The 15,343-nt window shown below is 42.2% G+C and overlaps 1 protein-coding gene across 4 annotated transcripts in view; it reads right to left on the reverse strand.

The window, feature by feature from the left end:
- Window positions 1-4,706: 4,706 nt before the first annotated feature.
- The window catches only part of MME (membrane metalloendopeptidase), a 68,538-nt gene continuing 57,901 nt past the window's right edge, over window positions 4,707-15,343 (reverse strand). For 3 of the 4 annotated variants that reach the window (XM_073359630.1, XM_073359632.1, XM_073359629.1), the window contains 4 exons: window positions 14,856-14,921; window positions 11,461-11,556; window positions 10,994-11,070; window positions 6,065-6,478 (listed from right to left, as the gene is read on the reverse strand). In XM_073359630.1, the coding sequence (XP_073215731.1) occupies window positions 6,379-6,478; window positions 10,994-11,070; window positions 11,461-11,556; window positions 14,856-14,921 (339 nt within the window). In that variant the 3' untranslated portion in view covers window positions 6,065-6,378. The other variant, XM_073359628.1, reaches the window with a different exon arrangement.

The raw sequence follows: 15,343 nt of genomic DNA on the forward strand, positions 1-15,343 counted from the left end.
TCCAAACTCATCCATTTCATCCTCACCCATAACAATTTTACATTCAACAACAAACACTTTATCCAAACCATGGGAACTAGGATGGCTCCCCAATGTACCAAACTCTTCATGGGCCACCCTGAAGAAGAATTTCTGGACAAGTGCACTATGAAACTAATGATATACCTGAGATACATCAATGATATTTTCATCCTCTGGACAGACTACTTAAATTGCATCATAGATTTCTACCACAACTTCAACAACCACTACCCGTCCATTATTCTCTCTCTGGAACACTCCCACACTAACATTAACTTCCTGGACACCACAATCAGCTTCAACAATGGAACCTTACATACATGTGTATAAAAGAAACCCATGGATCACCCTGCCTACCTTCACAGATCCAATAACAGCCTCAAACACACCAAGAAGTCTGTTATCTACAGCCAGACCACAGAATATGCTCTGAGGAGAAAGTCCAGGATATACACCTTAACATACTCAAAACCGCCTTCACCAAACAAGATACTTCACCAGAGAAGTAGACTGCATCATGAAATAGGTCACTGAAAGACCCCAAGAGAACCTGCTTCAATACAGAAAGAAAACCCCCTCTGACTGCACACCCCTCGTTGTCACCTACCACCTCACACTGGAACCCATACCGAGTACCATCAAACAACTACAATCCATACTCAAGGCAGATCCCATCCTAAAATAAATCTTTCTTGACACCCCCCAACTTCTAACCTTCAAACAACCCTCCAACCTCTCCAAGTTCATTATCAGAAGCAACCTCCCCAGACCAAGACACACCAACTCAAAGTGGCACCAGACCCTGCCAGAACAACAGATGCAAAACCTCCAGACATATCTCTGCTGCTACAATGATCAACACCCTCCCAAAAACCACCTTTCAAGTTCTACACATGCCTATTACATGTGGTGTACCTCACCAATGCACTAAATGCCCCAATAACAACTATGTGTGTGAAACCAGACAATAACTATGCTGTCAAATGAATTCACACAGGAAAATGATGAAGGACAAAGCTATCACCTGTGGGTGAACACTTTTCACACAGCAATCACTCTATATCTGACCTTTCAGTCCTCATCCTCAAAGGGAACCTGCACAACACAATGTGGGAGCTTAAATCTGTAACTTTGCCAGACACTAAAACTCATGGTCTTGATAAAGACACTGGATTGATGGCTTATTACAACAATCTGTAATCTACTAACCCCTCTTTCTGTCCTATGCCTACAAGGGCGATAACCAGCCACTTCACCTGGTATGTTCCCTTAGCACACATTCTAACTACTTATGCTAAACTATGTGTTCAATCTTGTATTTAGCTGTGACACTCTGAGTACCTTTCTCATACCTGAGGAAGAGCTCTGTGTAGCTCGAAAGCTTGTCTCTCTCACCAACAGAAGTTGGTCCAACAAAAGATATTACCTCACCCACCTTATCTCTCTAATAAGAAAAAAAAGGCAGACAATGAAACATAGGGGAAAAATCACAAAAGAGAAATCTGGCCTCAGCAAGTCGTCTGGCCCAACTGTGATAGGGGTAGAGGTTCTGCTTCATCAAACAATTTTTCTGCTGCTGCTGCTGTGGCCAGTGTTTTTTGGGTACTTTCCATAAGATGAGTTGCTTCTTACTGCCAGCCTGAGAGAAACAACTGAACTACTGAGCAACATCATTGGCCATGTATTCCCCTCTCCTTCTCCACTAAGTTAGCTGTCTTCTCAAGCTGAACATGGCTAAAACAGAGCTTCTAGTCTTCCCCAACCAAGCCTCCCTACTACTTCTTTTTTTGGTTACTAGGGAAAATAACACCATCCTTGCCTGCTTCTCATCTTCAGCTTGGACGTCTCTCTAGGTTCTCACCTCCAGGCTATGTCTAAATTTTGCCGATTCTTTATGTAGACCATCTATAAGATAGGGCCTTTCCTGTCCATCCAGCTAAAACTTGTGCAAGCTCTCATCATCGCATGTCTTTATTACTGCAACATCCTTCTCTTTTTCCTTGACAAATGCAATCCTGCCCCACTCATTTCCATTCAGAATACTGAAGCAAAGATTATTTCTCTAGTCTGTGGCTTTGACGATGTCACTTTCTCTTTGCATTCCCCATTGTCTCCCCCTTGTCTATTGCATGAAACATAAGCTGCTTGTCTTCACTTTCTAGGCCCTTCACACTCTAGCCTCACGCTACCTATCCTCTCTTATTTGTTACCAAGCTGTTGACACCAGCCTCCAATGCACATTTGTTAAACTTTCCAACAAGCACCTTTGTGCTTTCTCATGCTGTCCCTCGTGCTAGGGAAAGAAAAGGTTAAAGAATATTTAGGTAAGTTTGATGTATTCAAGACAGCAGAGCCTAATGAAATTAATTGTACGGTGCTTCAGCTAGTTCCCGAAGTACATCTTGGAACCATTAGCGATTATCTTTGAGAACTCATGGAGGATGATTGAGGCCCCAGAGGACTGGAGGAAGGCAAACAAAGTACCTATCCTTAAAAATAAAAAGGACTTGGAGAATTATAGACCACTCAACCTAACTTTAATTGGAAAGACACTGGAACAAATTATTAAACAATTAATTTGTAAGCACTTAGAGGATAATAGGGTTAAAAGTAATAGCCAACAAGGAATTGTCAAGAACAAATCATTACTTAATTTTTTTCTTTGAAAGGGTTACTACCTTGGGGGTGGTTGGGGGTGGGAAGCACTAGGCATGATATATCTTGATTTTAGTAAAGCTTTTCACATAGTCCCACATGACATTCTCATAAACAAACTAGGGAAATGTGAAACACATTAAAGATTGTGAAGCATTCAGACAATACAATAATGGAGGCCATATAAGTACCTAAGATAATAGATAGAGTGGGGTGGGAGAGGGATCCAGTAGAGAGAGAAATCCAATACACAGTTGTCTTTTTTTTCTTGTTATTCCTATCCTGTAATCTCCTTTCTTTGGGGCCATTATGTGATACTTTAGGCCCGAAAGGTGTTCTGTCACTTCCTGCCCTGTAACCATGGGTGCCTCTCTGCTGTACAGCTTCGGCTCAGAGCCCTGATGCCAACAGCACTCTAGCCTCACCCTGGCTTTGATCATCCTGGTTACTCCTTGTAGGGTGACACCAACAGTCTTTCCGGTCCTGGGTCTCTCTAAAACTGTTGCCTCTGTAGCCTCCAGTCCCTCTCACTGGGCCCTCACAGAAGATATTCAGTTTGCTGCCTCCAAAGAGACACCATACATACCAGCCTGCTAGTTTAGCTGAAGGTCCGCCCACATGTAGTTGAAACACACAGCATTCAGATAGTTTGTGGTAAAACTAAAACGAAGTTCATTAACCAAAAATTTAGGATTAAGTGGGTTTCTAGTACAAATGAAAGAAATATGAAAAGTTACAAACTAAACATGCTTTCTAGTGACTAAATTTAACTTCAGGAAGTTACAGTCTGAATATAAGGAGGTTTATCACCTATCTTCAGTTTCCATAGACTTTCAGCCTCCTTGGTTGAAAACCTCTATTTGTTTTTCCTCAGATGTACAAGAGCCCTGGCCACTTGTATCTGTCCAGTAATGGATACCAAAATGGCTCTCTATCTTTGCTTATATCTTCCAAAGTTCAATGACCTTATCTCCAGGAGGTTTCCTGGAGTTGCATCTTCCATCTCCTATTGTTAAGAGGCCATCCCCCACACTGGTTTGCCTGATGACTTTACATTTACATGCAAGGTAGACAATTTCATTGTCTCGCCTTGCTCAATTTACTTTGGAAACACATTCAAGAACCACATACCTTTGTCTAAGGTGGGGGTGTCTTAAACCCTGTTTGCCAAACACATTTTAAGAAAATATTTCCAACACATATTTATAATTCATATATCACCTGTACATACACCACAAAATAATATTAATGACCAGCGTGGCACCAGTTTAGATAAAATATCTTACAGGGCACCTTTTAGGTACAGATTAGGACAATAGCGAGTTGGAGCAATGAGTGTGCCAAGCCTGATATGAGTTATATTATGGTGTGCCCTCTGCCAGTTGGCACTGAGGGGCTCCCTAGGTCACACATTGCTATCCCCTTTGCTGTGCCAACAGGGGGACCCAGATGGAGTGGAACTGGGATTAGAGTTCTCTTGTGCAAAGTGGGGAGTAGAATTTGGAAAGCCAGCTCAGGGGTCTACACTGGGAATACAGTGCAGAGCCAAGTTGTGTGGGGCTCTGTCAGGATCTCCGTACAATGGGCTTTGGCAGCACAGAGCTGACAGATGGCCTGGGGGCTGCCACTATGTTGAGCCACTGCTGTTGTCCTTTGTCGAGTGGTGATGCAGTGGCTGGTGAGCTGCAGTAGCATCCACAGAGTATTTTTTCCTCTTGCTCCTGCACTAAGCCTGACTACTTGGGCAGGGTGCAGGAAGAGGACTTGGTGCTCTATGTTTTGATGTATTTTGTTTGTCAGCCTGGTGTGATGAACGCATGTGAGACAAAGACTAGCATAGTCCATTCTGGTGTAATTTCCCTAGGTTCCAAATTATCCATTTATTTTTTTTAATTATCATCAAATAATTTGAGTTCTCATGTTAATCATAACAGGCACCCCAGGAGTTTGGAATTTCTGTACCTCTACTGCAGACGACACATCTTTGTTACTGCACATCTCCCACAGAAAACACACATACACTGCAGTCATTGTAGACAATAATGAGCAGTTGGCTCATAATTTCAATTTATTATCAAAAGGTTTTCCTCAGACGACAAACTTGGAAAGCTAAAATGAACATAGTTTTACCCATTATAGAAGTCATTGGAGGTATCTGGTGTTTATTTTTGGAAGTCTTAACTAGCTTCGATAGAAGAAGCAGTAAGTTCTTGGCAACCTGCAGGAGGGCATTTCATATGTATCATAGTGTATTTAAAGCCTTTTGCCAGTACCAATTAAGGATCCAATCTTGCAAACACTTGTATAACTCTAATGACATAACCAGTCTCATTGACTTCAAATGGACTACTGACATCAACAAAGTCAAAGTATTTACTGGATCAGGCCCTAAAAATTGAAAAAGTGAGTCTCAAAAGTTGTTTTTTGGTGCATCCCTTTAGAGATCTGTTTTATAGGCTTTGTCATTTCATATCATACTATGTGTAACTAAAATTTCTCAATTATATGCAGCCACTGATAAAATATATAACAATAACTTCAAGTCATAAGTGTAGCTCAGAATTAAAAATAAAAACTATGATTTATATATTATTACAAATCTTTTTAAAAGACCAAGTTTAGAGAAAGCAAGACAACTCTTAGAAACCTGTGAAGGGGTCTTTGATCACAACATTACTGATTGTAAACTCAAAAATTAATAAATTAGCTACATTTTCATTTTGGCTGGAAGGCGGTAAATAAAACCAAGTAAATAGCCTTTAAGCATTGGAATAATTACTGAGAAATTATTTAAGTGAATTACAACAGGTCTTTGGACTTTTCTCATATAAATCATTTCAAGTAAAAATGAAAACAAACATTTGGTAGAACACATTTATCATGACAGAAGAGGGTACAGAGTCTGACATTTTTTAGATGAACTGTTGTCTGATTATACTTTGATGTCCAAGCAGTAGCATAGCCAGGGGGGGAGCGACTGCTCCCCCTCTGAGCACAAGTGGCGCCTTTTTAATTTATAGGCTCCTTTTTTAATTTTTACTCACCCGGTGGTGCTCCTGGTCTTTGGCGGCGGGGGCCTTCACGCGCTCCGGCTCCTTGGCAGTACTTCGGCAGCACGGGCCTTCACGCGCTCCGGGTCCTTGGCGGCATTTCGGCGGCAGGGCCCTTCAGTGCCGCCGAGGACCCGGAGCGCCGCCTGGTGAGTACAAGCGGGTGGTACCTTTTTTTTATGTCTGCTGCCCTGTTCGCTCCACCTAGCTACGCCACTGTGTCCAAGATAATGTGTTACTTAATATCTTCTTCCTCCATCTGATCAGAAATATCAGTATACATTCTCAAAGGAGTAGGTGATTAAGTGTTCCCCAGTGAGAATAAAAAAATCTGTAGACCAAATGGGAAACAGAATTAAACTATAATAACAATGTTGTTTAAGAGTGAAGAAATAGGTAAACAATTAAGTGATTTATATTTTGCAAGGTTTGGTCATAAAAAAGCAGTTTATATATTATATTTGCTGCCTTGGCTATAAACCTTAATTTGAAGAATTGATTGTTTTGAATTTCTGATCTCACAGATATTGTTGGTTTTTTTGTCCACTAACAAATGACTTTTGTAGCACATTTCCTTCCCCCAGTCCTCCCAGTAAGTTCCAAATTTCTGTTTGCCTGGAAGTTTGTCCTTGGGGTGCCTGGTTTATAGCTGTCACCAAACACGGCACTTTTTTGCAGGGTCCATGTACTCTGTTGTGGTGCATGAAAAGGCCTCGGTAAACTCTGCAGAGTTCTGCAATGATCCTATGATCCTTTAAAACAAAAACAAAAAGAAGTTGGTACCACTAATTCTCTTTAAGACCCAACTTAAAATAAAACCGAACTGTTATTTTCTGCACCTCAAAATATTTCAGGAAACATCCATAAGCATTTTCAGGTTATCCCCCTTTCTCCTCTAAAATGGTAGTGGCCCACCTAAATTTTTATTTTTCCAGTTTGCACATTCCCTATCACATATAAAAGAAGGCGACCCGTAGAAACACAGGCCTGATATTATTTCCATTGATGTCTATTGGAGTCAAACTCTCATTGACATCATAGGAACAGGGTAATGGCCTTTTGTTCGTTTTGCTGGCAATTTTTCTGACAGCTCCATTTGTGCTTTAAGTCCTCTGTAAAAGTAGGTAAAACCTAGAGCTGGAGGAATATTGAAGATGTTTTTTGTTAGTATTCATTCCATTTGACTATAGTCATGCCCCTTTTTCTGGTCACTGCCCACAAATATTCTAGTGAACAAGTTTCCTGGAAGAAATGTTGACATAAACAGTAGATTTTAAGTGAATTTTGGGAAATGCTAGTCAAAAGCAATTTTCAGATTTGTATTGTGAAACCTGACTCTGAGAATTACACCCTTCCCAGGGCAGAAATATACCCTGTGACCTATACATCTAGTCAAAACAACTCCAGTATTTAGTGTCAAATATCAAATAGTGGCACTGAATTGATTGTGAAGCAAGAATTATTTGCAGAAATCATTTTCTGAATAATTTCAATAACAATTAGATTCAATATAATCAAGAACTGTCTGTGGAAATTGTGAGCAGTAATAGAGGTGAAGCAGTTTATCTGATTACATTTGTTACAAATTACCGGATCGGCCCTGTAAAATCAAAAGGGGAATATTTGGTAAGTATTTTCAGGAGCCATCAGCAGCACATGGGACCAAATAGAAGAGAGAGAAGACAAAGATTGCTTTCTAGTAAGTGATCCAGAAAAGCTTTGACCAATCCCAGGGCTGGAGCTACTGAAGTAGGATTTTGCCAAAAACATAGCCAAAAATATTCTGTGTGTCATAAAATCTTACTTATAGCTGTCATTATTTTTGATCTATTGGCAGTGGAGAGCAAATCCTGCTTGCTTTAGTTATGTCACTAATACCAATAAGGTGAGTCAGATGAGCAGGATTTGACTTGTATCTGTCATTATATCTGATTTGTTTTAAAATGGAATAACAATCAAATGCAAATTATCTGAAAAATTACTTCATTTCTTTTTCCTCCTTTAGATACCAAAAATCTAAGGCTTCCTTTCATATTTATTTTATTATACTTAGATATTGTATTCTATTGCTACATTTATTCTAATTGTAACAAATGTAATCTGATCAACAACTTCAGGTATATACAAGCTTCTGTCATTCTCCATCCAGTGCTCAAAACAACCAATCCATACGTTAAAAACATATAATGCAAATAACAAAGCAATATAAAGAACTGCCCATCCCACCTTGACAGAGAAATAAATCAGCTCCAGCAAATGCAATAGGCATAAAATAAACCTATACATTTTGAGTCCATATGACTTTTTGATACAAAGTCATTAATATCCTGGTAGTTTTATATGTTTAAGTTAAATATGTTGTAGTTTTAGATACAATTCTAATATGTACAAAGATGCTTTAGATTTTAGAGCTTTATGTTGGGCCTGATCCTGCAAATCATTACTGAGGCAAGCTGTCCTGGCAATATCAGTGAGATTTCTCATGTAAGATGACTTGTGTGAGTAAAGGTTTGCAGGATTAGGCACGTTTCGTTTGTAGCCACCTATATAGATATAAAAACAGTAGTGAGACTTAACGTATGACATTGAAGCAAAGTGCATCCAAATATAAATGCATAAGGACATCAAGCCGATCACAAGAACGAATGAACTGTACAAATTAATAACACAAATATGAGGCAAAGCTATAACGAACTGCCACAGATCCTCATTAACATTGTGCCTAGATTCAGCGGCTTGCAGGAGTTTTAAATATAATTGCCTTGGGGAGAGGTTTGCAGATAACACAGAAACGCCCACACCAAAATGCCAATTAATGACAACAGCAGGAACAGTCACTGCTTTCACCAAATATTTGAATATGTGGGATAAGCAATAATTCTCTGGTAAAGAGAGGGGGTTAAGAAAAAAAGCCCTTTGGAAGTGATGTGCTGAACTGTATCAGAAGATAATGTGATCAGCGGGAGTGCAAGTGCTGTAGGGTTCACAATGATTTTTGTGGCTAGCACAGGTATTGTGGCATCTACCATTCTGACGAGACTTAGCCGATCGGATATAGAAGAACAAACGCAGTGTTTTTATGTAGTTCAAACGGAATGTTGTGCTGGTTTAGGTTAAAATTTAAGGGTCCTAATCAGCCCACACCGTCTGCAACTTCTGGGTACCTAAGCCTCATAAGTTGGGCCCTATCAAATTCACAGTCCATTTTGGTCAGTTTCATGGCCAAGGGTTTTTAAAATTAGTCAATTTCATGTCTTCAGATTTTTACATCTGAAATTTCAAGATGTAATCATGGGGGTCCCAGCCCAAAGGTGGGAGGGTGGCAAGGCTATTGTGTGTGTGTGTGGGGGTGTGTGTGTCATGGGATTGCCCCCTCACTTCTGCCCTGGTGCTGGCAGGGGCACTGCCTTCAGAGCTGGGCAGCCAGAGAGGAAGGCTGCTGGCTGGGCACCCAGCTTAAAGCCAGCACCAGCACAGAAGTGAGGGTAGCAGGGTATGGGGGCATGGGTTACCATCTCTGTGGTTTTCCCAGCAGTCTCCCACCCAAATCGGGGGCTGACAGCTGGAGCTGCAGCCTCTCCGCATGGGGGAGGGTGACAGCTGGAGCTGCAGCCTTTCCGTGTGGGGGAGGAGAGGTGACATCTGGAGCAGCAGCCTCTCTGGGTGGGGAGGACACAGCTGGAGACGTGGAGCTTCCTGCAGCTGGGGGAGACCCCAGAGGTGGGTCTGACCTGCCCTGGGAGCAGCCCCTGCAGGGGAAGAGGAAGTCAGGCAGCCTAGCTGACTCGTTAGACTGTCAGGAGTACTGAGCAAGTGCAGCTGCAGGGCCTTCCTCCTGGCACCCCCTCACGCACAGAGTCAGCTTTCTCCAGAATGGGTTGACTTGCCAGGAGGAAGGCCCTGCACCTGCTCAGTACTCCTGACAGCCTAACAAGTCAGCTAGGCTGGCTGATGGACCGCCCTGCCTGACTGGCTGAGGAAGCTAGCAGGATGGTCCTTAAGCTCAGCAGCAGCAGCAGGTTGGTGGTTGCTCAATGCACATGTCCACAGAGTCTCTGCTTCCCTGTGCTTGTCTCTCTCCAAGCCCTTCTCCACCACTGCTCCAGCCTAGACCTTGCCCTGCACCCAGTCCTGTCCCAGCTTTGCTCTTGGCTCTGAGCCAGCCCTACTGCTGCCTTCCCTGACTCCTGGTAATGCAGTTCTGAGCCTTGGCTCTGATTTCTGGCTCCCACTCTGTCTTGACCCTTGGTTCTGGCACCTGGACTCTGATTTTGGTTCTGACCTTTGGCCCTGGTCTGACCCTATTTCACCCCTTGGCTCTGGCATTTGGACTCCTACCACTAGGCATGATCACCTATGACTCAGTTGCCTGATGGGAGGAAAAGTAAACCAATTCTCCATCACGCCACAGTGCGTGGGTCTGTTGTTGCTCACGGGGTGGAGAATCTTTGTTACCAGCCTTTTTTTCTTCCCTCTTGTTAGGGAGAGGGAGGGAACAGGGACCTTGTTTCCCTTGTGTTTGTACAGTGCCCAGTACAATGCTGCCCCAGTCCTGTTTGTGGCCCTTAGACAGTGCCTCAGTACAATTAAATAATAATAATGTAGGTCTAAGGATGCAGTCACACTGTCTGTGCCATACCAGTGAAGGAAAAGACCCAATCCAGACAATAAAAAGCAAAACAAAAGAACCCCTAGAGTTCTGGAAGGTGCTCCTGCTTCTGATTTGGTGTGATGCCTGCGTACCTTTAGGCAAAGAGCTCCCACCATAGAAAAAGGCCCATCCTCCTCCCTTCTATTATCCCTGTTTGTGGGGAGACCATTTGATTTCTTCATTTTTCCCTGGCTGAGCCCTCTCTCCTTAGAGCTGTCAAGAGAGACATACAAACTGAAATCCTTGCCCCGATGAAGTCAGTGGGAGTTTTGCCATTGACTTCAGCAGAGCCAGGATTTCAATCCTAGCCTTCAGGCCACGGAGCCCCTTAAGTCACTTCCTTGTCTGTCTTTCGGCCATCTTGGGGAGAACCTTAGCAGAGGCTTAAATGAACATGATCATAGGAGGCAACAAGGAAAGGCCACAGGCCTGGATGTCTGCAATCTATTCCCGGCTCTGTCACTGACCTGCTGTCTGACCTTGAGATAGTCATGTCACTTCTTTGTGTCACATCCATAAAATGAGGATAATGATACTTGCCCTGCTTTGTAGAGTGCTTTGATATCTACAATGAAAAGCTATCTTACAGCCGAGGATGATGATTATAAACACTGACCTGAATTTGCCTGGGCTATGCGTATCAGTTTTAATGGAGTTGACAGCATATTCTGGACGGTATGTTCCACACCATATCTAGAAACGTATCAGAAAGAAAGTGATTTGTTGTGAATAAGATTTTTCAGGAGAAGTGTTGCTTTAGTTTTATTATGAAACATTTAATGCTGGAGAACACATTTCAAATTGGACCACAGTGAAAAAATGTGGATTCTATAAAATCCCACATACTGTAGTACACTTTCACGGGCATTTGAGCCTAGAAGACTGTGCCTAGCAGACTTACTCCTGCATGAATTCACGTGTGTAGCTAGGATTAACATCCTGTCTGCTTTGCTCTGGACTCTGCTCAATTTAACAACCTTGCCAGCTCTTGTTAGAATGAGAAAAGTCAGACTGCTGTTCAGCTTATGGTGAAATTGTAACTCAAAATTATTTTCAAACCTCCAGTCAAGAAGGATACAATACCTGTGCAAAGTTCACGAAGAACAGCTGCTTATGGTTCATGTCAAGCCCGGGAAGCAGTTTTTCTTTTCCGTTTTTTTTGACAAAGTTTTCGTAGGCCTGCAAAACGAATGGAGCAGAAATGTTATGGTTTCCTATTTCCCTTATCAAAATGGCACTTTAATGAGAAGGAACATGGATTATTTGACATACTACAGCAAGACTATTTTAGGTATCCTCTCTGGCTGAATGCCACCCATGTGCAGAAAAAGAGTGGCCAGCACAGGAAAGAAATGCAATGATCTGATTGACACAGGGCCTGATTCTCCTCTCAGATCAGTTTTACAGTGGTGTAGCTCCACTGAGTTCAGGTAGTTACTCCTGATTTATACTGGGGTAAGTGAGGGGAGGATTAGGTCCAAGGAATGCAATTTACTGGTAGAAAAGTAAACACAGCAATATCATTGTCTCAGTAGGACAGGTGTGATAGCTGACAATATATCATGCCGTCGGCATCCAGACGTCATGCACCTTTTTATAGGAAAGATAATGTATAGGCGAATTGTGTTTGTATGACAATAACTGTAGAGACACAAACTCTAGACCAGTGGTTCCCAAACTTCTTCTGCCGCTTGTGCAGGGAAAGCCCCTGGCGGGCCGGGCCGATTTGTTTACCTGCCGCGTATAACCTCCCCACTTCAGCAAGCTTTACATTAGTTAATATTTTATCAGATCCCATTTAACTGTCATGTACTCATGCTGCATTTCCCAGCATTACTAATTACCTATGGCTCGATTGTCCCCTGCCATGGTTATATCCAGGGTTTACATTCTTATTGAGTATTTTCTGGAGTCCTCCCCCCACATCCCTCTCCCAAAATCCTATAAAAACTCCAGCGGGTTTGAAAATGTTTACCAGAGCTCTGCTCCGGACAGTACCAGGTGAATTTTAGCCCGGCTCATATCTCCTTGTGGACAGGGGGATTGAACTTCCACAGAAAAGAGAGAGGGGCCAACTTCCAAATCTGGCAGGCCCCATGGAAGCTCTGACCCTCAGCACCTTGGGCTTGTGCATGTTCCTTCGGAGCCACTCTAACAGAGACTACCCCACCACAGCCCCCAGAGGGGCTATGTAGAAAAGTTAATGCAGCCTGATATTGTGCTGTCTTCCTAAAGTACAGTGCATGAGCCCAGAATAAGGAGACTATGTTCATCTCACCCACCCACTCTTCCTCTCAGACCACCTGGACTATGCAGAGTGCTCTGCTGGCTAGGTGCATGGACTGCAGCATGGAGTGTACTGAGCTCCTTCTGCGCATGAAGGACCCCTCTGTGCCTGGGCTCCAGGGGGCACAGTCTGTCTCCAAGATGATTAATGTGTAAACAGAGGCTTTATTCTGCTGTTTAATCAGCTAACATTTCTAACCTGATCCTTTCCATGATACTACAGTTAGAGCTGTGGGGTAACAAGTTTCAGTTGCAGGAAAAATCACCATCTTCTCTGATTTCAGACAATACACAAATGTGTCATTCTGTTCCCAAATTCTTTGTTTTCTCCATGAATGTAAGTAATTTCAAGTTATTTAATTAAATCCATAGGCTGTTACCACAGGAATTATGACAATGCTTCAGTTATAAGACCTCTTTGATCAGAATCTGGTCTGACTTATAAGACCTCTTTGATCAGAATCTGGTCTGACTTACATGGTGTAAATGTGGAGTAACTCCACTGCTCTTGCTCCATATTTACACCGTAGGCGATCAGAATCTCATTCATACCTATGTCTGGTGTAAAACTGATTTTGTGGTGACAAATGCAACATTTCCTTATGAAAAAGGAAATTTTCCCTAGGGCTACTTTTATGAAAATGCAGGCCATTTTTCAGGCTGTAATTAAGTTGATTTGCTAGTTTGTGGATTCTTTTTATTTTGAAAAGAAAAAAAAGTGTTCATTGGCAGAAATGGTGAAACTTTTCCCTGAACTAAATTCTTGTAAAAAATCTGTTGTCATCCAGTGAAACTTGCTCCTTTCACATGTTCATAATACAGACCATATCTGTGATATCACAGTAACTCTGAAGACCCAGTTCCTTCTTGGTAGTACTGCTGACTTGCTATTATTCCCTGTGCTAGGTTTGCTCTGGGCTCCCATTGACTTGAGACAGGATAATATCCTGTGTATTTGTGCTTTCCTGTTTAAATGCTACATAAACCAGGTCTTGGATTTAGCTTGTACGTAGCAGTATGACATACCAGCTCCTCTTTCTGGCTGCTGCCGTCTTGTCCAGAATCTAAGCTTTCCAGGAACTCCCTAGTGAACTGAGTATAACTGATGCAGTGATTCCTGTGTTTGCAGAACTTGTAACAATAGCTCTGAGAGGTCTGAGCTGCCCCATTTGTTCCAGGGGTGCTCTGGTATGGAGTGATATTACATAAAGTGTCAACATTGTGAAATATTTCACTCTGATTAAAGTGGAAAAGGAGAGGGTGGGTCATATTATGAGGATCTACATCATCTGCTGTGATGGAGACCTCACTGTGGTGCCACAAGAGTGGAACTGGGAAAGTACTGCCATTTTACCATTCCAAACCCAAGAAGCCTAGAAGAGCCTAGCAGGGCATCTGGGCCTAGGGTTGCCAACCCTCCAGGATTGGTCTGGATTGGTCCAGGATTGGTCTGAATTGGCATCAATTTCCCGGTGACTACTGAAAGCAATCCAGGAGATTTTAATAGGGTATTTTAAGAAAATGACATTATGTAATATTGGAAAAAAAAATCTCCGGAATAGCTTCAGTCAGAGTTTGCAACCCTATCTGGGCCCGCACCCAGGGGTAGCCTGGCACACAGAGCTGATGGGTGTATATGGACCTCAGTAAGGGGAAACCAAGCCCTGAAAGCAAGCAGGATCATATTTTGAACATCTGAGCAATCTACTGTGAATGGCGTTCCATGTGGGCAGAGACTGTTTTGTGGGAGGAACTTGGAAGACTACCATTACCGTTCGCTGCCATTCATAAACAAGAATGCTGGTGAACAGACATAGACAACAGGTCAATATGATCATTTCAGTCAGGTTAAAGTTTGTGTGGGATTGATTCACTAAGTGTTTTCATTCTACAAATTCTTTATGCCCAATCAGTAATAGTGAGAGAGAGCTAGAGAGAGCTGTAATGGGCAATAATAAACAAAAGAGCACTAGGAATAGAAAATCCCTTCCCTAAAGTGAGTAATATACTGAACAAAAGGTAACAAAGTTTCAGTTGTTTTAGAAGCTGACTTGGTGACAGAGAATTACAGTAAAGTGTCCTTCTGTCTTTGCCACACATAAAAACTGCTCCCCCCCCAGGAACTTTAATAAATGTGTTTCAACAGTAATAATCTCAACTGTGAAGACAAAGAGAAAATGGATCTTTCTCACCTTATACGCTTGTCTAACACCCCCGTTATCAGCAATGTTTTCTCCCAGAGTATTGATTCCACTCAGCTGCAAAGAGAGAAATGAAAAAGTTGCAGGTTTTCTTGCAGGAAAAGCTTCTCTATCCTGGGAATTACAGTGCTAAACTTCTGAATATCTCCTGTTTATTTACCCACTTTGGCCTTGACTAGCAGCCTCAGGTTCCAAAGCAGAGATGAGTGAATGGCAAAAGTTTCAAGCAAGCCCTCCCAAATTTCAATGTTTAACAGAAGATTTATGTTAATGCATCTGAACATTCTCTGCCTCCCTTGTCTCCAAACCCTAACTCCAAACTCCCTCTCGATACAATGAGCATTTTATGGCTGTCATATCTTTCTTGCCCAGACTCTCTGATGTCTGCTGATTAATTCACTCTTTCTTGTTCTTTGTGTCCTTAAAATCTAGCTTCTTATCTTTCTCAAACCCATCCCCCTTACTTCTGCTATAATCTA

The sequence above is a fragment of the Lepidochelys kempii genome, chromosome 9 (genome assembly GCF_965140265.1).
Source record: "Lepidochelys kempii isolate rLepKem1 chromosome 9, rLepKem1.hap2, whole genome shotgun sequence".
Lineage (NCBI taxonomy): Eukaryota > Metazoa > Chordata > Testudines > Cheloniidae > Lepidochelys > Lepidochelys kempii.